Genomic DNA, 27,553 nt, shown 5'->3' on the forward strand with positions numbered 1-27,553 from the left:
ATTATTGTTTGAATTTTAATTTCCAAACAGTCTATTATGTGGAGCATCTTCTCAATGGCTGTTTTCTATCTATGTATCTTCAAATCTTTCACTCATTTTAGGAATTACTTTTATGAGACTGAGTGATGGTGCAGTTGGGAAGATGCCTTGCATGTGACTAACCCAGTTCAAGTCCTGAACCCCATATGGTTTCCGACACTTGCCAGGAGTGATCCCTGAGCTCAGTGCCAGGGATTAGCTCAGAACAACCTGATGTGGCCCCCAAACAAAACAAACAAAAATTATATTTATGGAATTTCTTTATTATATATGTTGTTTATCAATGTTTTCTTCCAGTAAATGACCTGTTTAAAATTACTTTCTTGCCAGTGCATTTCACAGAGCAGAAGTTTTCAGTTTTGACACATTTAGCTTATCTTGGCTAAGAATGGAGAGCACCAACCTTGCACATATGAGGGCCTGGCTCCAATCCCTGATACCATAAAAATGAATGAATAAATAAAATGTTAAAAGTGTTTTAAAAGCTCAGTGTATTAATCATATCTTTTATGGATTATGCCATTGATGTATTTAAAAAGTGTTTTCCTTGGGACAGGGAGATAGATCAGGGTTTGTTAAAGCACTTAACTTGCCCTTGACTGACCCTGATTTGATCCCAGACACCAAGTACAGCCTAAGCTTAGCCAGAAGCTTACCCAGGAATGAACTTTGAGCATGAAGCCAGAAGTAAGCTCTGAGGATGCACCCCTCACACTCGGGGGGGGGGGGGGGGGGAGTGATTGCCAAACGCTAGCCCAAAGGTTTCTTCTGTATTTTTCCTATCCAAAGTAGTTTCTTCTGTATTTTTCCTATCTTCTGTGAGTTTACAGTTTTCATTTTATTTTTAGCTCAGTAGCTCATTTCATGCAAACTTTTCTAAAGAATGAAAATCTGAGTCTAGAATACACTTCTTTTTTGTTTTTATTGCTATGTGTATATCTAGTTGTTCGGGTGGATTTGTTAAAGGGCTATTGTCTCAATTGTATAAACTTTACTGTAAAAGGACTATCTTTATCCATTGTATTAATTTACTGTAAAAGGATTACTTTTGCCTCCATTGTATAAACTTTATTGTAAAGGGATTATTTTTATTCATTATATTAATTTCTTATAAAAGGATTATTTTTTATCTCCATTGGATTAACTATCGTAAAAGGCTTATTTTTCTCTATTGTTATCTTCCAATATCTCTATTTTACTTACTATAAAATGATTATTTTTATCTTCATTGTATAAACTTTACTAGAGCATTTTTTTCCATTACTCTTGTTTTTGGGGATTGGAGGGGCACACCTGATTGTGCTCAGGACCTACTCCTAACTCTGTGCTCCTTCTGGGTTCAGGGGACCACATAGGGTGCTAGAGATAGAACCCAAGTTGGCCACATAAAAGTCAAGCACTTTACCCACTGTACTTTTACTTTGGCATCTATTAACTTTAGTCATTTATTAACTACATTTGGCAATATTTGTGGGCATTGACATATGAGTCTATTTCATTTTTGTCTCTTCTTTAACCAAGATAATCTTCTGAATTCTACACTTTGTAATCATTCTTAAAGTCAGATAATGAGTGTTATATCTTATGTTCATGAATATTGTAGTGGCTCTTATAGGTAGATGTTTTGCTTTTCCCCATAAATTTTATCATTTGTATAAAATAACATTAATATATTTGTTATATTGTTGAATCGAGATAAAATTTAAAATACTGTTGACAATATTAAATTGTCTATCATAAATATATATAAATATCTATTTTTTATTTTAGTCATCAGTTTGGTAGTTTCTTTCATTTATTTCTTGTACATATTCTGTCATATTTTTTCCTACATACTCTAATTTGACTGTGTACTCATTAAAAATTGTATATTTTAATTTCAGTTTATTATTGCTAGATATAAATTGCTAGAGTGATAGCACAGTGGGTAGGGCATATAGTATAGTACAACATATATACTATATATTATTGTACTTTATGGTACAATATGGCTGGAGCGATAGCACAGCAGTAGGGCATTTGCCTTGCACGCAGCCAACATGGCCGACCCGAGTTCTATTCCTCCGCCCCTCTCAGAGAGCCCGGCAAGCTACTGAGAGTATCTCGCCCACACGGCAGAGCCTGGCAAGCCACCCGTGATGTATTCGACATGCCAAACACAGTAACAACAAAATCTCCAATGGAGACGTTACTGGGCCCGCTCGAGCAAATCGATGAACAATGGGAGGGCCTTTACCTTTACCTTTATAGTACAATAAATATATTTTATATTTATCTATAAAATAATTAAAATATTTTAAATTCAAAATATTTAATGTGTGATTTAATAAATTAAAAATATTTATTTAATATAAACATTTTAACACATTTGATCAAATTTCCAGTTTTGCTTTTAGTAGATGAAAACTATTTTCTTAATTAAATTTCCCATATTGTAGCTAAATATCCTTTCACATGTTTTTAGACCTTTCTGTGTTACTTCTTTTGAGATTTACCTAGTCCATTAAAAACTTTTCCTTATCAGTTACTTGGAGGTTTTCTTAGATTCTAGTTCTTTGTTATATATTATAACTATTTTCTTCCAGTCTATCACATGTATTGAGTGTATTTTTCTAGTGCAACCTTAAAAACTTTAAGATCTTTCTAAAGGATAAGATAATGCCAAGGATATTGTTAAAATTTTTCAACTACCTGTAGAACTGCACTGCACTGTCCTCCCATTGTTTATCGATTTTTCTCAAGCGGGCACCAGTAATGTCTCCATTGTGAGACTTGTTGTTACTGTTTTTGGCATATTGAATACGTCACGGGTAGATTGCCAGACTTTGCCATGCGGGTGGAATACTCTCCGAGAGTAGCTTTCCGGACTCTCCGAGAGGTTTCAACTAGCTATTATGCAAAAAAATGTTTACTTTGGAATTAATTTGTTTAATGAAATTGCTACTTGCCTAATTCCTAGATCTTGTTTTCCATGTTAATAATTAAAGTTCACATTTAGATAAATCCTTACAGATGTAAAAGAGAAAGAGCTATGTATTAATGTTTTATTTTCGCATATTCATTTTTATGACAACACATATTGAAATGTATTTTATTTATTTTTACTTTATTAATAGTGTAGGAGTACTGCTATTTGTGCAGCCATTGATTAAGCTGATTGAATTGGGCATGAACTTCACATTACTTTATTTTTAAATGTTATCGTATCATCGTGAGATAGAGTTACAAAGCTTTCATGTTTCAGATTTAGCCATATAATGATGGAACACCCATCCCTCCCCCAGTGCACATTTTCCACTACCAATGTCCCCAGTACCCACCCCCCCTCCACATCCAGTCCTCACTCTGCCTCTATGGCAGGCAATTTCCCCAATACTCTCTCTAATTTTGGGCATTCTGTTTTGCTCGAATTTTCCCACTGCCATTCAAGCGTACCTGCCAGGGGGAGACGCTAGATAATTTATTTTCCATTGCTCAGTTTGAATATCATAAGATCTCACGCAACCGCAATACTAAATTTAAATTTCTAGATTGTAAATTGTTGGGTTCAAGAGACATGTCCGTATAGCACTAATCCATTTTGGGATTCAATTGGGAGTCTGAGCCAGGGCTACTGGTGTGCTAAGAAGGCACCTGGAGACAAATTGTGGGTGTGACAGTTGTCTGCTGGGCTGGCAGGAACCCAGGAAGGGATAGCATGGGCCTCTGTCACCATGCGGCCTGGAGATTTAGTCCTGGAAGCCACATACTTGGACCTCGCTTTGAAATACATATTTTAAATTATACTGATTACTTAGGACACTAAATCTGGAAATCATTTGAGTAATTTATTATAATAATCTCAGCCAGTGTGAACATCTCTCCTTTTACAAGTTCATTTATCCCTTGACTTCTGACGGAGGGGGGTTGGGGAGTTACAGAGGGTGCTGAAGGTGGTGGAGGGGATGTGACTATAAGATATCTCGAAAATGAAAGAGTTTAAGTGAATTTAAGTTGTATCAATCAGGGTAGAATAAATTAGGCTACAGAAAGTAAAAAATAAAAGTTCTCATTAGTTTGCAATAACCAAATTTACTTCTCATTTTCATCTCATCAAGGTAAACCTTATTAGTTCTTTTAAAATATTACATAAAGAATTCATTTTTTATACATGTATTCATGTATTAGGAATCACAAAGTCTCCAAAAGTACAAAATGCTACTTCTGCTTAGATTTTATTGGGAAAGTAATTTGAATTACAAGCATTCCTGAATTTAGGGCAATATTTTACCTGCAGGGAGCAACACAGTATTTGTGAACAATAACGCATATTGTGGTTAACTATAAGATTTGGAATGAAAATGGTTACAAATTAACTTCATTTTGAGTGAAAAATTGGAAATTGGGAGATATTATAACAATCTTCACTTTTTCTGCAATCTTTAAAACATTGTTAGCTGAATATAAAGTTTTAGGTTTGATAATATTTTCACAGACATTATTTCATTTTAATGATTGAATGATAATCTGACAGAACTGAGCAGTGTTTTGGTACTCTATAAAGAATTAGATGGCTGGTTTTGGGTTTCCTTTTCAGTACTTATTAGCATTTGTCTATGGACAATTTATATTGAACTTTCAGTGCCTCGGTTTTCATCTTTTAAATGATAATGTTATTATAGTTCTCTATCACAGCCCTATGTTTGAGAAATTAAAGTAAGAATACACAGAACTGACACAGTGATAATGCATATTGTTAGATGTTAGATTTTGTTTTTACATTTTTATCATACCAATGTCATTAGTAACCTGAGTTTTCTAAATATGGATTCAAATGTAATCTATAGAGTTTCATTCTTTTTCTCTAAATACTGTACTTTCTAATTTTTCTCACAAGCAAATTTTTTCTCTAGAAGATTCACATTGTAGATGACAAAACCCTGGATTCAAAATTGTTTTTTGTTGTTCAGAAGACTGCATAATGATCAAACTTCCTTAGCTAATTGATTACCTATTTTGATCTGTATCTTTCAGATTATTTTAGCAAATAGTTTTTGCTATAGTTTTATATAAAATGGTTCTGGGGGAAAAATCTCTAGACGGGATTACACGAGGACTTTGTAGAAAGAGATAGAAAACAAAAAGAGTAAACAACTGAAGTGGCACAGTGTAGTTGAAAGAGGTGACAGTCCAGGATAGCAAATTGAGCAAGACACCAGAGACAGTGGTTTTGGCCTGGAAACAGGAATGAGAGCCAATTCAGTTTCATTCTGAAACGCAGACTGGGCCATTCATATAAACTGGAGTTAAAGAATTGAATCAGGGTTTTAAGAGCACCTATTGAAAGGAAAACAATTATAGAAAATCTATAAAGTTCTAAATCCAGCTTATTCCTCCCCTAATTGAAGAGAAAGCAAAACCACAAACTAGAAAAGATCGAATCGCGGATTTAAGAATTTGATGACTCAAAGGAATTGATGTGGTAAGTCATTTTAATGTTTATTTGATGTTACAGAATTCTTGCCTTTCACCCCACACTTTTCAGTCTTGAAAAAAACGTGGTTTCTGTCATATATTTTGGTGATTTGATACAGTTCAAAGTTTCATAATCTATTTTGGGTTTGTTGACAACTCAAGTTTCAGTTTCTAGCAGCACAAAATGTACTATTTGTCAAATGTGTAGGAGACTAGACTCCACATGTTTTTCTTATTTCAGGAATTGATTAGGCAGATTTGTTTTGCCTTTTCTAACTTTCACTTATCACTCATACTGAACCCAAGTTCATTATCCTTTGTGGATTTTTGGGGGGTTAGGGAGAGAAAAGAAATAGGTGGTTATTTTGAAAAAACTACACAACTCAATAAAATTCAGAGAAATTTTTATACTTCTCTTTGTTATAAATCCACTAATAACTAAGGACTATATTGATTCTTAATATCTAGAATATTTCTATCAGAAATAGAAAACAATTTGAGATAAACAATTTGAGATAAAATAATATAGGTATGATTTGGAGATATTTATATTAAATTAGATAATGTTTTATTCAATATTTTAAATCTTACTTTATTAAAGACCGTGAATTACAAAGTTACATAGTTACATAGTTGAGGTTTTGACACACAACACAATACTACAAATAATAAAAGGTTAACCTGTTTCTTCTTGATTAAGGTTAATTTACCACAGGAATTAAAAAGGATCTTAGTATCTGCCTGAGATGTGAAACTGCTTTACATACACTAAAAGAAATTTGTAATTAACTGATGTAGGTAAGTGATGATAATATTGGTAGAAAAGGAGCCATAGAAAAGCTATCTGCTTTTGCATGATATTTAGAGTGCCTTTGTTTCATTTAAAGCATGGCTCTCTTGTGAGGTAAGTAAACTCTGAGCCAAATTACCCAATTTATAGTAGTTACTGTGTTATGTTCTGAATTTATTGTAGGGTTTTTCCTCTGTCATAACTGTAAATATTAAAATGACATGTCTCATATAATACTGAATAATTTTTTTAAAAAAATACTTAAAAACACCAATTCTTATTATTGGATATGCTTTAGTGGCACTTTAAGTATCTTTCAGGAGTAATTCTCTGTTATTAGGATAATATCAAATGTCCATTTTCATATTCTTAACTACTTTCCAAGACACTTCATTTGGCACATTTTAGTAAGCATTAGTCATGAAATAAAAGCAAATGTCCTCTTTGTAGAGAAAGCTACAAAATATGAGATGTGGGTAATAGGGAATTAATAGTAATATTGTATAATTTTGCTGAAGAGAACTATTTTAGTATAATTATAATAAAATGTTTAATATTTAAAAATCTCCTTTTTAATTTTGTTTTTTAATATCAAGAATATCAAGAATTCATTTTCATATTTTATTTCTTAGGATACAGATATTCTTATCTTGCTTTAGTATCTCTCCCTTGAAGTTTATGATTCTTTAGATTGAGATGAAAATTATTAAATAAGCATACAGAAATTCTTAACATTTGCTAGATGTCTAGCATGCATCTGTATATCTCCATCTGTACTGCTGCCAGTATGCCCCACAATTATACTTTTGGTGATCCCTAGTTTTAATAATATCCTAAAATGCATAATGAAAAACACTGTTAAAACATTAATAGTTAACTGATGATTCAGTGATGGGAAGTATATTTCAATATTAACATGTGATTGCCTAGAAACTAAAAAGACTTAAGAAAAAAACTGAAAAAAAATTGCTGTTTTTCTAGGGGATATAAAAAAGACTCTAAGATATAGAAATTATAATGTCAAACTTTGGAGGGGAAGGGTGGAAAGGCAGAATGTCCAAGTAAAATAAATGATAGTCAAAAGTCTGATTTTATAGAACTTTGTTAATGTAGTTAAATATAAAAATAATTTACATGGGACAGATACATTGCTCCATAGCTGGAAGCCTGCCTCATGAGCAAAGGGGAGAAGGCAGCTGGAATATAGAAGGGATCACTAAGATAAAGATAACTGGAGGAATCAGTCGGGATGGGAGATATGTGCAGAAAGTAGATAAAAGACCAAACATGCTAACGTCTCAGGGTCTGTATTGCAAACCATAATGCCCAAAAGTTGAGAGAGATTACGGGGAATCATGTCTGCCATGGAGGCAGGGGAAAAGAAGGGTATACCGGGGATATTGGTGGTGGGGAATGTGCACTGGTGGAGGGATGGATGTTTGATCATTGTGTGATTGTAACCCAAACATGAAAGCTTGTAACTATCTCACGGTGATTCAATAAAATTAAAAAAAAATAAAGGAAAAGAAATTGGGAGGGTCTCAGAATGACTGAACACACAGATAATCTTTTTGTGCTGCATTTAAATTCTGTATATGAGACAAAGTGATTAGTAGGCCTGTAAAGTTCCAAATAAACATATCCAAGATAAAAAATAATAATAATAATTTAAAATTTAACATTAGTTAAGTAATAAAATTTAATATTTATAATTGAATACTAGTTAAATCATAATAGAAAAATTACAACAGTCATTATGAGTTCTTATTTGTGTCAGTTAATTGTTAATTGCTTAATTTATGTTAATTCTGGTTAATGCTCCTAACAGTTTGAAGCTTTGTGTACTGCTTCGTGGATAAATTTGGAGGAATTATTTCCTAGGACCACACACCTGGCTAATGGTAATGTCAGGATTTATTCTAGAGTCTGTCTAACTTCTCAGTTTATATTCTTAATTAATACATTTTTAATATTTGAAGCTGGGCTTATATATGAAGTTCAGTTTTTCTCTCAATTCTATCAGCCGCCCTGTTACATTTCTGGTCAGTGTTTCTTTGTATTCTCTTTCTGATACTTACCTACATTCATTTAGTTTCATCCTCTTTGAAGGTTTTTTCTTCCCAAGTTTATTTTGGAAACCTTTGCTAGTAATAAAATTCTCCCTACTTGGAAGATAATCTCTTTGAAGGTAAACTACCTACTTTGAATTCATGTTCCTTTATCTACATCCCATAATATGACTAGTGGCTTACTCAAAATTGCTCATCCTCTTACAAACATCTTTCAGTTTTCAAGGAACTAGCTCTCCAAGCTTGATAATCTAGTCAGTATGCAGTATCTGGACTGTGCATACATACTAGTCACATAGGGAGAGCATCTTTTCTGAATGATCAATACGTGTACTAACACACTTAGTAAATACTTTTGTATGACATTTCTGAAATGATTCTTGCTATGTTAGAAAATCCAAAAATCTCTTTTTATATCTAAGATGGTTTTATAACTAAGTCTTTATATCCCTCTATTAGCTCTTCAATGTCAATAAACTATAAGTAATAATGCATTTTTTCTCCATTTAACTTAAAATCAGGGAATACCACTTAACTCTTATTTTTCTCTTATTTTTCTGTAGCTGATTGGCTATTGTTTTGCTGTAGAATCAGAAACTGACACTTTAATTATACCTACCCTCTTTGTAACAGCTAAATACTGCAAAATAAAATGAACTTTCTGTGTTTCATAATTCTGCAGTTGGATGGCTCTTCTGCTGAAATAGCCCTGAAACAAAAGTTCAAGAACAGATAGTGGGTAGATCAATGCAGTGGTTAAAATGCTAGGGACTAGTAAATCTTTCCATGTGATTGTTGATTCCAGTTGTCCTCACACCAAAATACTCAGCTTTAAGAGAGCAAGATCTGTTGTCAAGTTAAATCAAACTTCTGTATGTTTGTTACATGCAAATTATAAGTATAAAATATTATCCCATAGTCTGTGTAGAAGTTACCACAAAGGAATGGACTCTGGTGTCATTTATTATGTTTATTATATCTCATTATAAGCATGCATATTAATCTAATTTTTTCCCTTTGCTATAATTCTAGTTCATATTTTCATCACTACTTTTGCTATTGGTCATATTTTAGTAGATTTTTCTCTCTCCTTGCCTTCTAATCCATTTGAGACATTCCCAATGCCCTAATTATCTTACTGTGCTGTTTAAAAACCAACAAACAAATTAAAAATGGAAAAAAAAACACTTTGCTTCTTATAGCCCTTGAAATAAAGTAGACCTTTATTTATTTATTTATTTATTTGGGGGAGTAGGGGTGTTGCTCAGGGCTTAATCCTGGCTCAGCACTCAGAAAAGACTTCTGACAGTGCTCGGGGGTCATATGGAATGCCAGGGACCAACCCTGGGTTGACCCCATGCAAGACAAGCACCCTCCCACTGTACTATCACTTTGCCCCCAAAAGAAAGTATACTTTAGGTAAGAAAAGACATTGAGAGACTCCAATAGAATTTTCCTATTTTTAGAGAGCCCGGCAAGCTACCGAGAGTATTCGATATGCCAGACACAGTAACAACAAAGTCTCCAATGGAGACGTTACTGGGCCCGCTCGAGCAAATCGACGATCAACGGGAGGGCCTTTACCTTTACCTTAAATCCTATGGCTGCTTAATATCATAGACTTTATGTTCTACAAAACTATATTATTTTTGTTCCCCAGTTTCCACATTTATTAGTTTTATTATTTAAAACTCACTTTTTCTCTTACATATAAAATTTAAAATTAAAATAATTAAATTAATTTTATCCTACCCTAGATTCTTTCACAAGTGATTCTTCCTATCAATTAAATCTCAAGGCACTTTTCTTATCTCTCTAGACAGAATGGTCATATACTTTATTTTATCATTAGTATTGCATGAATGCACTTCTTTCTAATCTAACATTATCTCTAAATGGCACTGTTCAGTGGAAATTTCGTGAAAATGACAATTTTCAAATGTTTATCATATTAAAAGAAATAATTAGTAGTAATAAATAAAACCAGGAAATTTATGTTAACACGTTTTATTCATGCATTGTATTTAGCCTGTCATAAAATATTATTTAGGCACATAAAAAACTAAAATATTTTGTTCCATTTTGTTGTGATTCCGAATTTGAATTATATTTTCTACTTGTAACATACCTCTGTGCAGATTGATTATTTCAAATACTCTATAGCTAAATCTTCTTATGGCTTTTTTATTGAGCATTTTAGACTAGATTTCTACGAAAAACATTAACGTGGTACAGAGAATGTTAACTTGAAGTAGAGCTTCTGTCAAATTCTAGGTTTTCTACTTACCAGGCTGGAGTGATAGCACAGTAGTAGGGCACTTGCCTTGCTCGTCGCCAAGGCAGAGCAGAGCCGGGTTCGATTCCTCCGCCTCTCAGAGAATCTGGCAAGCTACCGAGAGTATCTCGCCCGCACCGCAAAGCCTGGCCAGCTACCTGTGATGTATTCAATATGCCAAACACAATAACAACAAGTCTCACAATAAAGGCATTACTGAGCCCCCTCGAGCAAATCGATGAACAACAGAAGGACAGTGCTACAGTGCTACTTACCATATGTGCCTGAACAATTAATTATCTTTGAACTTTATTTCCTTCATGGGATCTTAAGTTTTCCATAGATTAAAGTAAATTGTATTAAAAATTTCTGAAATATTATGTTTCTTAAAAAAATAGTAAGGGGGCAAGGAGATAGCCAAAGCCCAACATTTGCAGACACTAAGTTGGAAACATGTACTGTATGATCCCAAAAGACCAGCAGATATGACCCTGATTATTCCCAAGTACCACGAACCCTGCTTGTTGTTTACCCTATAAACATAATTTAATGTATTTTTAAATAGCTTGTTTTTTCAAGTCCGTGTTCTCCCTTGAACACATTTCCACCCCCCTCCATCCCCCACCATGCCTCTTTCAAGTTCATGTTCTCACTCGAACACATATTTCATTCCTTCCCTCCCACTCACATCTAAGTAAGCTTTGTTAAGTAAAAACTATCTTGTTTTACTATTTTCCTCCTCCTGAAATTCTTTTCCGTGTGGGAAAGGCAGTGAACCCTGAATATTTGTGCCAAGGCCTGATCCAGAGGTATAAAGATGGACACTGTTAATTTTCATTCTGTGGATTTTAAAGACGTTATAAGAGCCCTGATAAATGACAATTCCCTTAGAATATCTGAGTCAATCGATACACTCTTCATAGACTTTATCAACAATGAATCTATGACTGAAATACAGGATGCTCAGCAAAGCAAGAAATTGCCTGTTATTGGGGAACTCAGTTGAAAATAAGACTTCTGATGTGTGGAGGGGTGGAATATTTTTTCTGTTAAAATGAAAATCTGCCACTTGAAATTTGCCAAATATATATGTGTATATATATCTAATAATAAATCAATGAGAACACACCTAATTATACCAATGTGTTATATGGCACTTGTAATTTAAAGTAGGTATAACTATCATACTGGCCGTTTTGAAAGACTAAGCTCTGGAAATATTATATATGAAGTTAAGAGACACTTGGCCCAGAATGATGAACACAAAAATATAGGGAAGGAAGTTTGAATTAATGGAGCTGATTGAAATTATTCAGAGAAATAAAGCACTTGGAAAGTTATGTGAAAATAAAATGCTTGTAAATACTAGATTCATTTAGTAATCAAAGGATTAAATGTTCTTGGCAGCATGTTTCTGCTCATCCCTAATTTGTATGTGATAAAATAAACTAATTTGCTCTTATGTGAAACCCTCATAAATTGAGTATTTTATCAGATACAGGAGATCTGATAAGGAAAGAAGGAAAAAGTGCTACCATTGTAGTTATTGCATAAGGCTTGATTTAATGGTTGGGAAAAGTTGTGTTTAATCAAATCATGGTCATTCAACATTGAAGTGCTTTCTGAGATCATAATGTAGGAATCTAAATAGTTAAAATTTTGTTTAAAGCTTAATTTAATTATTTTGTTTCTTTTTGTGTGAATTTGAAACATTAAAAATATTTGCAAATAGTCTAGATAGTCTAGACAATACTTGGATGATGAATTCAGTTAACTTTAGTTATCATTTTTATTTTATCAGTGAAGGACTTCAGAATTAAAATCTAATCCTTATTAAATAATGTATGTTTAAGAAGTTTATATATTTATACATAAAATACCAGATGTTCGGAAAGTTAATATTCCCTCAACAAGGAACTGTTACTTTTTTAAGATTAAAAGAGTTATTTGGACTCTTCCTGGGAGATTTATGGATGTTTCTCACCTGCTCACTATCTTTATTTGTAGTCTTTTACAGATTATGAAAGAATGGTTTATGAATCAAGTATTTATTCATGATAACGTTTGCTTTGTAAATATGCTTCTTACAGGAATATAAATAGTTGCTGAAAAGAATACTGACAACTTCAAGGCAAAATGAAGTTCCTTTTGCTGCTTGCATTAGCGGGGCTCTGCGTAGCCCAGTATGACCCTCATACCAAACCTGGGCGGACAGCGATTGTCCATCTGTTTGAGTGGCGCTGGGTTGATATTGCTCTTGAGTGTGAGCGATATTTAGGTCCCAAGGGATTTGGAGGGGTTCAGGTGAGTCCTACAGAGCTCTCTGAGAATATAGTACTGGTATGAACTGTGTCTATGAAGCTGGAACAAAATTTTACTTACAAAGAAATACTCTAATGTTAACAAAAAACAAAATACTCAAATGTTAGCAAAAGTTTTTTTGTGGAAGAAAAAACTAGTACTACTCGTGATTTTTCAGTTTGCTTTATAAAGTACTATGGATATAGTTAAAGTGCTATTAATATTTTGGGTGGTTGCAAGAGTTACAAAGATTCAGAAATAATTTTAATTATTATTAATTTAATAATTATTAATAATGTTAATTATTATTAGTTTAATTATTATTATTAATATGAAGACTCGCATGATTATGGTAATTATTGAGACTTTTTTATTTCTAGATCTCTCCACCCAATGAAAATGTTATTATTACTAATCCTTTAAGACCTTGGTGGGAAAGATACCAGCCAATTAGCTACAAATTATGTACAAGATCTGGAAATGAAGATGAATTCAGAGACATGGTGAATAGATGTAACAACGTTGGTGTAAGTGAATTTAAATTACTTTAAAGATATTCTATAGCAAAATCATTTTTCTTTCTTATTTCTTGCTCTGGGCTGGAGCAATAGCACAGCGAGTAGGGCGTTTGCCTTGCACACAGCCAACCTGGCCGACCTGGGTTCGATTTCTCCACCTCTCTCAGAGAGCCCGGCAAGCTACCAAGAGTATCTCGCCCGCACAGCAAAGCCGGGCAAGCTACCCGTGAGGTATTCTATATGCCAAACCAGTAACAAGTGTCACAATGGAGATGTTACTGGGCCCCTTCAACCAAATCAATGAACAACAGGAGGACAGTGACAGTGACAGTGATTTCTTGTTCTATAGCAAGACTTTTATGCCTAATTTTTTTTTACTTCATTATTTAGCTATAAGAAACTTAGTTATTTTTTTCCTTAACTTTTGTGAACCTTTGTATTTGTGTATTTATCTACTAGAAAAGATGAATCAAAGTTTAAGCCTAAATTTACTTCTCAAAAAATACATCAAACTTAACCCCTTTTCAGGTAACAGACTCCAAGTTAGGAATTAGAAATTCCAGTTATAACATTTGCTGTCATTTTTTATACTTTGGCCTCAGCACCAAATTTCTGGATCTTCTCCCAATAGGTTTTAAAAATGTAGTTAAAATTTATTTTGGAGGGGAACACACTATAAAAGAATATCTTCTTTCTACAACTGTTAAGCAGATAGTTGATGATGGCTATTTATTTCTTAAGAGAACACATAGAAAGTTTTTAAAAGAAATAACTTTGGGTTGGAGTGATAGCTCAGTTGGTTGAGTGTACATGCTTTGCCAACAGAAATCTCAGGTTCAGTCCCATTGCATGGTCCCCTGAGCACCACCAGGAGCAATTTTTGAGCACAGAGCCAAAGAATGTCTTGAGCACTAATTGGGGCCAAAAATTACCCGAGGGGAAGGAAAAAATGAAAAGTGTCAGGGCCCTAGCGATAGTTTAGCAGGTAAGGTGCTTCCTGCATTCAGCCAACCTGGGTTCCATCTCAGACATCTCATATGCTTCCCTGATTCTGCCAAGATTAATTCCTGATTACAGAGCTGGAAGTAATCCCTGAGCTAGCTGGATGTGGCCCAAAAACTAAATAAATGCTTTTTTAAAAAAGAAAAAATATTAATATTGAATCCATCTCAACTGATTATTACTTTTCTCTATAAAGGCTTTTATTTTTTCATAGCTATAGAAGTTTTTATTCAGTTTATCATATATGTAGATATTGATAAAGTGATTAAAATACATAGTCTTCATTTCATATTCACCTTTGACTTCTGATTGTCTACGGAACAAACAAACATTGTCCTCCTGTTGTTCATCGATTTGCTCAAGCAGGCCCAGTAACCTCTTCATTTTTTTGAGACTTGTTGTTACTGTGTTTGGCATATTTAATATATCACGGGTAGCTTGCAATGCAGGCAAGATACTCTCGGTAGCTTGCCGGGCTCTCGGAAAGGGGTGGAGGAATAGATCCTGGCTCGGCCAGGCTGTCTGCGCGCAAGGCAAATGCCCTACTGCTGTGCTATGGCTCCAGCACTAAGGAAGGTAAGTGTAAAATAACCAGAAGATATTTTGAAATGTAAGTAATGCTGTGAACAATAACAATTTTATAGATTTCTGCCTTTCTGTAAGGCAAACTGAAATATAAACTTTGCCTTTCAGGTTCATATTTATGTAGATGCTGTAATTAATCATATGTGTGGAAATGCTGTGACTGCAGGAACTAGCAGTACTTGTGGAAGCTACTTCAACCCCGGAAGTAGAGACTTTCCCGCTGTCCCATACTCTGCTTGGGATTTTAATGATGGCAAATGTAGAACTGGAAGTGGAGACATTGAAAGCTATAATGATGTGTATCAGGTAATAATAATAATAATAATAATAATAATAACCCAGCAACCTAAATAAAGAGACATTAATATCATTATTTACATGTTAATTACTGATCTTTATTCTAAAGAATAGTTGTGATTTCTTAGGAGAACCTAATTTGTAGTTTGTCTTTAAAAATAAAACTCCCATATGGGGCTGGAACAATAGCACAGCAGGTAGGGCGTTCACCTTGCACGTGGCCAACCTGGGTTCAATTCCCAGCATCCCATATGGTCCCCTGAGCACTGCCAGGGGTAACTCCTATGTGCAGAGCCAGGAGTAACCCCTGTGCATCACCAGGTGTGACCCAAAAAGCAAAAAAAAAAAAAAAACCATAAATTTAAAAAATGTTTTCCCAATTCATTAAAGAGCACATCTACTTGTTTCCCATGTTCTCCATATTTATGCTAAAAAATTTTCAAAACTATAACTTTACTGGCATATTATTGTCATCACTGTTCAATGTAAAGAAGATTAGAAATACTTATTAATGAATGAGTATGTGGATTCTCAGATAAAGATGATGTTTCATATATATATATACATATATATATCACAGAATTTTTATCTCAATAGGTTAGAGATTGCCGTCTGGTTGGTCTTCTTGATCTTGCATTGGAGAAAGACTATGTGCGTTCCAAAGTTGCTGAATATATGAATTATCTCATTGATATCGGTGTAGCAGGGTTCAGGATTGACGCTTCTAAGCACATGTGGCCTGGAGACATGAAGGCAGTCTTGGATAAACTGCATAATCTGAATACAAAGTGGTTTGCTGAAGGAAGTAAACCTTTCATTTTCCAAGAGGTACATTTGTATATTTGTCTGTGTGTGTAAATAACATGCATATATGTGCATATAAATATTAGTAATGATGTCATTAAAATTAAGCAGGAGCTTTAATTAAAGGCAGTTTCTCTTTATGTATAAGGCACATATTTCTATAGAACAAAAATTATATAAAATGTTTTTTGACTTTTTATTCAAGGATAGCACTTTTTTTGGTACAAGAGGTTTTATGGATGTGCCAATAATTTGTTAGGCTGAAAATATCTCTGTGTCTCTGCAGATATCTCATATCTGCAGATATGACATCATTACAAAAGGTAATGATTGTCAAATTAGTATAAAGATTAACAGTTGTTTTTTATGCTACTCTACCTGAGTCTGAATATTGAAAATACCTTTACTAGTTATGTTATTACCTCTTTTTAATTTTTTAAAAATTAAAAACCACTTTTTTATTTTTTTAAATGATATAAAATTATGTTTTATATATTACAGCATTATAAATGATAGCATACACATCACAGAATTGACAACTTTTTTAAATGAAGGAATGCATAATAATTATAAATAATATTTTTAAAATAAATCATTGATTTATTTAAAAATTTTAATGAGTTGTCTATCAGCAACTGAAAAAGTTATTGACGGATATAAGTTCTTCATTTAAAATTATGTATATTATAAGGAGCAGAGAGATTTTACAGCAGATAAGGTGCATGGATTCAATCCCTGGAACTGCATATTGTCCCCCAGCACTGTCAGAAGTGATCCCTAAGCCCAAAACTAGGACTAAGCCCTGAACATAGCTGGGTGTGACCCAAAGGGGGGGGGGGGGAAGAAGAAGGAGAAGGAGAAGAAGGAGGAAAAAAAAGAAAAGCTTTATCTTTTATAATTCTGGGTTTGATTACCTGGCACTCCATGTGTTTTCAACACCCATCTGAAAGTAACCCCTGAGCACTACAAGGTGTGTTTCCAAATCCAGGGAGGAAAAGGTGGAAAAAAAATATGTACCTTGATACCATGAAAACCATTTGGGAATTCAAATTATAATATCAATGTTTACAGTCATTTTCTGTATAATTTAATAGATTGATTAAAATCCCTCAAAGTTCATGTTTAAAATTACATTGCCTCCTTTGTTAAGATTCTCAGTGACCCAAACTTGTTATAGTCAAGCCATACCATAGCTTCCCTGTTTCACCTACCTATGTCTTACTATCAGAGGGCTCTCTTCTCATTAAGCACCAGGGTCTATCCTGTCTTCTTGAGGGCTGATACATTGTCTTTCGAAAAGTACACGCTTCATTTGAACAATTTATTAAGCAGTAGAGGGACTTTCACTGATTTAACTATAAAATTTTAATCCTAAGCTCAGGATATACCACAGTGGTAAAATTAAGTAGCATACAGTATCCGACTAAATTCTCCGTAATTTGCTGCAACCCAGATTGTGTTTGATGTGTGTTTAAATAATTATATTAAATGCAAAAAAATAAAACAAAATGACGTTCTCCCTTTACTTTTTACTAGGTAATAGATCTTGGTGGTGAGGCAATTTCAAGCAGTGAGTACTTTGGAAATGGCCGTGTGACAGAATTCAAGTATGGTGCTAAGCTTGGTAAAGTGCTGCGCAAGTGGGATGGAGAGAAGATGGCTTACTTAAGGTAATAATATATGATTTACCCTGAAAATTATTTTTCAGAGCAGTCATACTTTCCCATTATAGTTATTTTCTTATAGTTCATTAACTTTCAAGGACTTAGTCATAGTAAATGCTTTGTTTATATTCTAGTTATCTTAAATATTTAAAATATTAACCATCGGAAGTTATGTTTACCAACCCAAGACAAAATAAAAAAATTTTAATAAACCTATTAGAAGACAACATATTTGACTGTTTGAATATAAAGTCCAAGTTATTAATAAGGAGATTTTTTATTACTAAAGTACCAAAATACTGTGAAATATACATATATTGTATAAATTAATTTCAAGTGCTTATTTATAAAAGTATGACATTAAGCCTTATTTATTTCAATTTGTCCTTCTATAGACAACAATATGAATATTGAGCCTTCTAAACTCCATCTAATTTACAATGTGCTGAAATGTCTATAACTACTTTTATATAACAAAACGTTTCATATGAGTGCAACACAATGAATTCACACAGATATATATGCATGGGGCTGGAGCTATAGCACAGTGGGTAGGGCATTTGCCTTGCACGCAGCCAATCCGGGTTGGATTCCTCCGTCCCTCTCAGAGAGCCCCGCAAGCTCCCAAGAGTATCCTGCCCGCATGGCAGAGCCTGGAAAGCTTCCCATGGCGCATTCAATATGCCAAAAACAGTACCAAGTCTCACAATGGAGACGTTACTGGTGCCCGCTCAAGAAAATTGATGAATGGGAGGAGAGTGCTATTTTGCTATAAATATAGGCATGAGAAATATTTATAGATAATATACCTACCACCATAGTATTTAATTATTCTAAAAATCCCATAGAATAGCCGTTTGATAGTTGTTTTGAGAATTTCATCCTAAAAGACATATACATTTAATTTACATTTAGTGTAACAAGTTATACTATTGTAATATATATATATATATATACATATAATATGTGCGTATTTTTTATAGGAACTGGGGAGAAGGCTGGGGTTTTATGCCATCTGACAGAGCACTTGTCTTTGTGGACAACCATGACAATCAGCGAGGTCATGGAGCTGGAGGAGCATCTATTCTTACATTCTGGGACTCTAGGTAGTAAACAAATGTTCACATTTATTTTAACCAACCTTTTAATACTACTGAAACTATTACTTTCTTCTACAGTGATGTCATTTTGTAATTTTTAGATTGTACAAAATGGGAGTTGGATTTATGCTTGCCCATCCTTATGGATTTACAAGAATAATGTCAAGCTTCCGTTGGCCAAGATATTTTGTGGATGGAAGAGTAAGTTGTGGTGTTATCTTTATATATTGTGATTACATTTTTCTATTACTTATCAAATATGTGTTATGTATAAATGTGTTGCAATCTTCTATCTACGATAGAAAATACTCTTCAGTAGAGAGGACAGGTATATTTAACTAGTTCTTTTTGAATTTGAGAAGCCTACATCTTTGTACGGCAACTAACCGTAGTCCTACATAGATTTTTCCTTTTAGTTAATTAAAAAATTGTATTGAGATTGAGTTTTAGAGAGTTTTACAATTTTGAATATCACAATCACGATCATGACCATCTTGTTATTCTTCAATTGCCTCGAGCAGGCCCCAGTAACGTCTCCTTCGTCCTAGGCCTGAGATTTCTAAAAAAGTGCCATATTCAAGGCTTTTTCAGAGTTAGGAGAATGAGACCCATCATTGTTATTGGTATTTGGCATATGGGGTAAACCACGGGGAGTTTGCCAGACTCTGCCGTGTGGGCAGGTTACATTCGGTAGCGACATCTTATTGTCTCATTCCTAATTTTGAATATATACAAAACAAATTTTGTCCATTTCCCCTTTCAGAGCATATCTACTTTTCCAAGAGTTCTGTATGCTAGTGGTTCTTAGTTTTGCCCACTCTCTTCACATGACATTATTTAAAGACATACACTAATAACCTTAGACATAATCTGTATTTTTTCTGTAACTACCTTAAAAGTCACAATCATAAAATCACAATATTATAAATATTTCATGTAGTCAGGATATTGTGTTGCAAGGTTTTGTATGTTTTTCCAAAAATGAGAGTGAATAAATATTTTATTTACAGTAATCAAAACAAAGACATGTTTACTTGTGCTTTTTAACTTTATGGCAACTATAGAATATGTGCATTTTAATTTTTTGTGAAGGAAGATAGTTTTATTTTTAAAAAAATTACATTTATTTTTAAGAAATTCACATTTAGATAAATGTGAGGGGAAGGGTAAGTTGAAAGTACACATCTCAGGTCCAAAAGTGGGCTAGTCTCCAAGTAGAGAATGAGCCCACCTTCCCCCAGGCTCCTCATTTTTGAAAAGAGGTGGGTACATTAGGTATAGAGATACAATGTTGATTAGCAAAGCTTTTTTTTAGGTTATAGTAAAGGAGTCCTTGTTTTTTAATCCAACACTAAAGCCATTGATGGTTCAATTATGCTGATTACAGATATGATAAGAAGCTACTTAAATTCTTTGAGGAGAAAAGAGATGGTAAAAAAATTCTCACCTTTATTTTAAGTGTAGCACTAGAGAAAGAAGTTTAAGTAAAGATACTGATGAATTGGCAATAAAACTACAGAAGGAGTTAGACTCTAGATTGATGACCCTGCAGAGACATAAATTGTAGGACACAGAATTTAATGTACTGAAAAAGGAAGAGTCAAATCTATGTAATGCAAAAATCTGAGATTTTACAATTCATTTTTTTAAAAAATCAAGGATATCAATGATTGGGTTGGACCACCTAATGACAATGGAATTATTAAAGCAGTTACTATTAATCCGGACACTACATGTGGCAATGACTGGGTCTGTGAACACAGATGGCGTCAAATAAGGTGAGGATACTTATTTAGTTATATCTTCTAATAATAAGCTCTCTTAACGTAGTGTTTTAAACTAATAAAGCAATTTATATGATATTTTTAGGAACATGATCATGTTTCGTAATGTAGTTGATGGCGAGCCTTTTGCCAATTGGTGGGATAATGGTAGCAACCAAGTCGCTTTTGGAAGAGGAAATAAAGGATTCATTGTCTTTAATAATGATGACTGGTAAGGAGATATTAAAGTATTAAAGAAATAATGTTTTATACCATTATGTTCTTGCCCTGTCATTTTTCTTCTTTTTTCTCATTTTATTTTTTTAATCTGAAAGATCCTTTAACCTATGGATTAAGAAGTAATTTTAAAGACAGAAAAGGGACAGAAGAAAAATGACTATGACTCTTTAAGTTTTAACTCTTCTTTATAAGGCTTTTGCTTTAGGTAGGATTATGTTTTTTGCATCTCTGCATATTTTGTGGATATGTATATGCACACATACAAACCTCAGACAAAAGACACATGATATTTTTCTAGGAAGTTTGTAAATTCACTAAAGAAACATATCTTGCAGGTCTAATTTTTTAAGATAGTGAAACAATACTTCGTGAGTACTGAAATCTATTTGTCCCTAATTGTTTTCCCTCTCTTTTATCTTTTATCTTTTATCTGGTTCTTTGGTCTTCTTTCACTTCCTTGTCTTTTATAGATAACATTTTTAAAGCATATGTTTCAAGGATATACTTCTTATAACCAATGATTTGCCTCAGGAGATTTTTGAGATTTAGTTCTGAGCTTTAGTTTCGAGATTTAACCCTTTTTGGTTTTCTCTATATATCACTAAAACACAAAGGTGTATACAGGTACATAAACTAGTATGCAGTCTCTAATATATTGATTTCTTCAGACAGCTTGTGAAAAGCTCTTTACAAGCAAAATTTCAATGACAGACTAAGACTAACTTTCACTCATGCTTCTACATTCCAGCATAAAGAAAAATTTATTGATGAAAAAGAAATTTAAAATGGTATTTCCAAAATAACTCAAAGCAAGTTGCTTAAAATCTGTTTTTTGTAGATAGGAGAACCTAAAGAAACTGAGAGCACTTAATATCTAAACACACATACTAACAGAAATGCAGATTTACTTTTATCTCCAAAAACTTATTTGGACGTCTTGAGATATATTTTTGAAAAAGCAAGCAAATTTTAATTTTTGAAAGCAGTTAGCATTTTAAGTTAAAATGAGAACAGATTTAGAATTTTGTGTTTACTAAGAACAAATAAAAAATATCTAAAGTGGCAATTCACTCACATCTCTAGCTACTATTCAAAACTAAACTTTTCTGTTATATTTAGGATTGAGTAAGGAATAGCCAAATTTTCTGTAGGATTATTTTGCACTTAAGAAAGCTTTTCACATCCACGGTATTTGGATTGTATTCTTTGTGTGATGGCAGGGCTTCTCAGTGTCACTGGGACCTGAGTTTACTCCCTGAGTTACTTGGCCAAGCAGTGCAAGCCTCATTGTTCACTGGAAATGCTGCTAGTACTGAGGGGTGCTGAACTTGAACTTTACCCAGTGATGCTCAGAGGGTAAGGGCTATATGTTGATGTCCATGGAAAGGCCATGTGGTACCAGAGATCTGGATTTCAGCATGCAAATCAGAAACTGTAGCCCTTCTGACCTATTTTCCTCAGTCCTGGATTTTCCTTTTACTAAGATCCTCATTTCAACAAAGCAGAAAGTTAAACTGTTTCAGAGGCAGCCTCTAATCTTTTTTTTAAATTGTGTGTAATGCAAGTTAATTTAATATTTTATTTTGCAGGACTTTGTCTCAGACTTTGCAAACGGGTCTTCCTCCTGGAACATACTGTGATGTTATTTCTGGAGATAAAATTGGTGACAAGTGTACGGGAATTAAAATCTATGTTTCCCGTGATGGTAATGCTCACTTTTCTATTAGTAACACAGCTGAAGATCCATTTATTGCAATTCATGCTGAATCCAAATTGTAAAAAATTTAATTAAAAGCATATACTCAGAGAAATAACCAAGTGTCCTTCTTTTCATATATATATACATATATATACATATATATATACCTGTATATACATACACATATACATATATATGTATATATGTTAGGCATGTGTATGTATATATTTGTTCTTGTGATGCATTTTTTGGGTAAATGTTGAAAATGAGAAACTCAGAAACACTTAAATCAATTATTAAACAAGTATAATTATTGGCAAAATTTATATGTTTAAAAGACATGTTACCCTATTAGAGGAATTTCTAAGAACTCACTGGTATTTTGGCTATTATACTTGTTACTAATAGAACACTTGTCCAAGTGTATATCTAATGTACATCTGTAATTATTCCATATTTCTTTTTCTTTATGCATCTGACTGGCAGTGATCAGGGATTACTCCTAGCTCTGTGCTCAGAGATCACTAATGGCAGGGTTCAGGGAACCCTATGTGGTGCCAGAGTTTGAAACTTGGTCAGCCTCAAGGCAAATACCCTATCCATTGTACGATCATACTGCCCTCCATATGGTATTTATGTTTCAGTACGTTATAATATTTTTGTCATTTTATAATATGAAAAACCCTTTTAATGTTAGTAATTTAAAAAACTTATGAAATCTTTCTCAATTATATGAAGCACAAAGGTATTATCTACTTTATATTCTTTTTCAAATCATTTAAGTTTTATATTATATAGCTTTTCCATCTCTTAAGTCCCAGTATGAAAGTTTATTCAGAATTTTTATGAGACCATATGTTCTTGATTTTCCCCCCTCACTTTCTAGCTATGCATTTTCCTTCATCTCTACTTTAAAAGTAAAATTTGCTAAAGCTCTCAATTAGTTTTTATAACTCTCAGATGTTTTCTTAAGATTAGTAAAAAAAAATAAGTTCAACTTTCTTGGAAAAATCTCTCCTTTGACTTACAGATATATCTATCTACTCCTATCATTTTGTTGAAGAAAATTTAGCAAGTATCAATCCCTCTACTGTTAGTACCATTTTACTTTTATTGAGAATTTTATTTCATAAATAATTCTTTCTGTTTTAATTCCACAAGGCATTCCCTTTTTTGCTTATTGGTAGGTGTAAATTACATGTAGTAAATCTTCCAAACTTATATTTGTAAAACAATACTAAAGTTTTAGAAATATTATTTGTAAGCTCCAATAAAGACATTAGTTTAGAAAAGTAGTAAGGAAGTGATATAGTCAAGGACCTTTAAAGGTCTTTTACAAGAAATTGAACAGATGGGCAAATACAGTCTGTTTGTTCTTTTTGTCCTTGAACATAAACTCTGGGAGTATAAAAGAGAACCGTAACTTAGCAACTGATATAAGTTGATTGTAGGTGGAAACAGGTGTGTTGAAAGGGTTTAAGTACAACGTGCACCACTTTCACTAGAATAAAATATTACATTAATTATTTCTCTATAATTGCACTGCAATCAGTGAAATCCAACTCACATTTGTATTTTGATATTTTAAATATTGTCACGAAACAATTACATTTTCATAATGATTTCCATCAATAGCCATTTGAAACAGTTTTCTAAGCCCTTGTTTTTCTTATTGTAATTAAAAACAATGTCTACTTTTTGTTTGAAATAGTAAATGACAAGTTGCATATATTAGCTTTAATGCATATTTAATTTCCCAGCAAATATGTGTTTCTTTTTTATTATCATTTTTTTATTAGTGAAACACCATGAGGTACAGTTATTGACTTCTAAATTTTTGTGCTTGGGTTTCAGTTATACAGTGATCAAGTACCTATCCCTCCACCAGTGCCCATCCTCCCACACCACGGGTCCCAGCATCCCTCCCACCCCCCATCCCCCCCGTCCCACCCTGCCTCTGTGGCAGGGCATTCCCCCTTGTTCTCTCTCTTCTTTTGGGTACTGTGTTTTGCAAGAGAGGCATTGAGTGGCAATCATGTTTGGTCTATAGACTACTTTTAGCATGTCTCTCCCACCCTGGGAGGATCCTCACAACACCCTTTATTTGGTGCTCTCTTCTCTATCTGAGCTTCTTTTTCACCTACCACATGTGGCTGGCCTTCAAGTCATGGAGCAAAATTCCTGGTACTAATCTCAGCCATTCCTGGGTGTCAGTCTCCCGTTTTGTTGCTTTATGTTCCCCAGATGAATGCAATCTTTCTGTGTCTATCCCGCTCTTTCTGACTCATTTTGCTTAACATGATACTTTCCATGTAGTACCACTTGTATGTAAATTTCATAACTTCATCTTTTCTAACAGCCACATAGTACTCCATTGTGTAAATGTACCAAAGTTTCTTTAACCAGTCATCTGTTCTCGGGCACTCAGTTTTTTTTCCAGATTCTGGCTATTGTAAAGAGTGCTGCAATGAACAAACAATTGCAGATGTCACTTCGACTATACCTTTTTGCCTCTCTGGGATATATTCCCAGGAGTGCTATACCTGGGTCAAATCGGAGATCAAATTCTAATTTTTTGAGAGTCGTCCATACTGTTTTCCAAAAGGGTTGGACCAGCCGGCATTCCCACCAGCAGTAAAGGAGGGTCCCTTTCTCGCCACATCCACACCAGCACCGGTTGCTTTTGTTCTTGTGGATGTGGGCCAGTCTCTGTGGTGTGAAATGATATCCCATTGTTGTTTTGATCTGCATCTCTCTGATGATCAGTGATGTAGAGCATTTTCTCATGTGCCTTTTTGCCATTCGGATTTCTTCTTTGTGTAAATTTCTGTTCATTTCCTCGCCCCATTTTTTGATGGGGTTGGGTGATTTCTTCTTGTGGAGTTTAACCAGTACCTTGTATATCCTTGATATCAACCCCTTGTTGGATGTGTATTTGGTGAATATTCTTTCCCATTCTGTAGGCTGTCTTTGTATTTTGGTCACTGTTTCTTTTGAGGTGCAGAAGCTTCTTAGTTTAAGATAGTCCCATTTGTCTATCTCTGTTTTCACTTGCTCAGCCAGTGGCGTGACATCTTTGAAGATACCATTAACTTCAATATCATGGAGAGTTTTGCCAACTTTGTCTTCAATAAACATTATGGATTCTGGTCTGATGTTGAGGTCATAAATCCATTTCGATCTTACTTTTGTGCATGGTGTTAGGCAGAGATCTGTGCCCACTTTTTTGCATGTAGCGGTCCAGTTTTGCCAGCACAATTTACTAAAGAGGCTTTCCCTGCTCTATTTCACTTTTCTTGCCCCCTTATCGAAGATTAGATGATTATATGTTTGGGAGGAGATGTCAGTATATTCAACTCTGTTCCATTGGTCTGCAGCTCTGCCTTTGTTCCAGTACCATGCTGTTTTGATTATTACTGCTTTGTAGTAGAGCTTGAAGTTAGGCTGATTCCTCCCATTTTCTTTTTCCCAAGAATTGCTTTAGCTATTCGTGGGGGCTTATTGTTCCATATAAATTTCAGGAGTGTTTGCTCCATTTCTTTGAAGAATGTCATGGGTATCCTTATAGGGATTGCATTGAATTTGTACAGTGCCTTGGGAAGTATTGCCATTTTGACAATGTTAAGTCTCCCCATCCATGAACAGGGGATATTTTTCCATTTCCTTGTGTCCTCTTTTATTTCCTCAAGTAGGGTTTTGTAGTTTTCTTTGTACAGTTCCTTTACTTCCTTAGTTAAGGTGATTCCTAGGTACTTGATTTTCTGGGGCACAATTGTGAATGGGATTGTTTTCTTCATGTCACTTTCTTCTCTTTCACTATTTGCGAATAGGAAAGTCATGGATTTTTGGGTATTGATTTTATAGCCTGCCACTTTACTATACAAACCTATTGTTTCTAGGAATTTCTTGGTAGAGGTTTTAGGATTCTCTAAGTATAGCATCATATCATCTGCGAATAGTGAGAGCTTCTTCTTTCAAAGCCAATAATTCCTTGCTGGGTTTTGTTCTTGTTGATCTATCCAGAGTTGATAAGGCGATGTTGAAGTCTCCAAGTACTATTGTGTTGGTAGCGACGTCCTCCTTAAAATCTGTTAGCAGTTGTTTTAAATATTTAGCTGTTCCCTCATTAGGTGCGTATACATTTAAGAGTGTGATTTCTTCCTGGTGTACGTGTCCCTTGATGAAGGGAAAATAGCCTTCACTGTCCCTTCTAATCTTTTTCAACGTGAAATTAATGTTGTCAGATACTAGTATGGCCACCCCAGATTTTTTGAAGGAGCTGTTTACTTGCAGGATTGTTTTCCATCCTTTGACTTTGAGTCTGTGTTTGTTCTGGCTGTTGAGATGAGTTTCTTGTAGGCAGCAGAATGTTGGTTTCTGTCTCTGTATCCATTTTGCCACTCTGTGTCTCTTAAATGGTGAATTTAGACTGTTGACATTGAGAGAGAGTATGGTTATGGGGTTTTGTGTCATCTTTATGTGCAGGTGTGTTGTGGTTGTAGGGTTTGTCTTGTCTTATAGTAGCCCCTTTAGCCCTTGCTTTAGGTTTGGTTTTGAGTCTATGAAGTTCCTGAGCTGATATATATATATATATATATATATATATATATATATATATATAGTGTACCGCTCCTTCGATTTTGAGGGAGAGTTTAGCCGGATAGAGTATTTTTGGTGAAGCATTCATTTCGGTGATTTTTTTCACTATATCTCGCCATGGCCTTCGGATTTGTAGGGTTTCCTCTGATAGGTCTGCTGTGAACCTAAGGGGTGCTCCTTTGTATGTGATTTCCTTCTTTGCCCTTGCTGCTTGCAGTATTGTGTCTCTATCGGCAGCATTGATCATTCTAACTATGATATGTCTTGGAGTGTTTTTGTTGGGGTCTCTTTTAGCTGGCACCCTTCGGGCTCCTTGAACCTGAATGGCTGCATTGTGGAGCTCTGGTAATTTTT

The 27,553-nt window shown here is 34.1% G+C and overlaps 1 protein-coding gene across 3 annotated transcripts; it reads left to right on the top strand.

Moving 5' to 3' along the window:
- Nucleotides 1–5,214: 5,214 nt before the first annotated feature.
- LOC130046148 (pancreatic alpha-amylase) lies at nt 5,215–22,709 on the top strand. Of its 3 annotated transcripts, XM_056139062.1 has the most exons (13): nt 5,215–5,500; nt 6,194–6,291; nt 8,112–8,184; nt 12,718–12,931; nt 13,309–13,455; nt 15,142–15,339; nt 15,928–16,158; nt 17,671–17,804; nt 18,782–18,904; nt 19,000–19,099; nt 20,558–20,676; nt 20,768–20,893; nt 22,491–22,709. In XM_056139062.1, exons 4-13 carry the CDS (start codon nt 12,764–12,766, stop codon nt 22,678–22,680), a joined length of 1,536 nt encoding a protein of 511 aa, XP_055995037.1. In that variant the 5' UTR covers nt 5,215–5,500; nt 6,194–6,291; nt 8,112–8,184; nt 12,718–12,763; the 3' UTR covers nt 22,681–22,709. The 3 variants fall into 3 exon arrangements, with proteins under 3 accessions (XP_055995037.1, XP_055995036.1, XP_055995035.1); XM_056139061.1 differs by lacking the exon at nt 8,112–8,184; XM_056139060.1 differs by lacking the exons at nt 6,194–6,291; nt 8,112–8,184.
- The last annotated feature ends 4,844 nt before the right edge of the window (nt 22,710–27,553 follow it).

This window comes from Sorex fumeus, unplaced genomic scaffold, assembly GCF_029834395.1.
Source record: "Sorex fumeus unplaced genomic scaffold, SorFum_2.1 ptg000131l, whole genome shotgun sequence".
In the NCBI taxonomy this organism is placed as follows: domain Eukaryota; kingdom Metazoa; phylum Chordata; class Mammalia; order Eulipotyphla; family Soricidae; genus Sorex; species Sorex fumeus.

Bases quoted from the DNA above. Each gene is read 5' to 3' on its own strand.
- LOC130046148 (XM_056139062.1), top strand. From the start codon at position 12,764: ATGAAGTTCCTTTTGCTGCTTGCATTAGCGGGGCTCTGCGTAGCCCAG. The intron at 13,456-15,141 runs GTAAGTGAATTT...TTTGCCTTTCAG, and splicing joins ATAGATGTAACAACGTTGGT to GTTCATATTTATGTAGATGC. The intron at 20,894-22,490 runs GTAAGGAGATAT...TTTATTTTGCAG, and splicing joins GTCTTTAATAATGATGACTG to GACTTTGTCTCAGACTTTGC.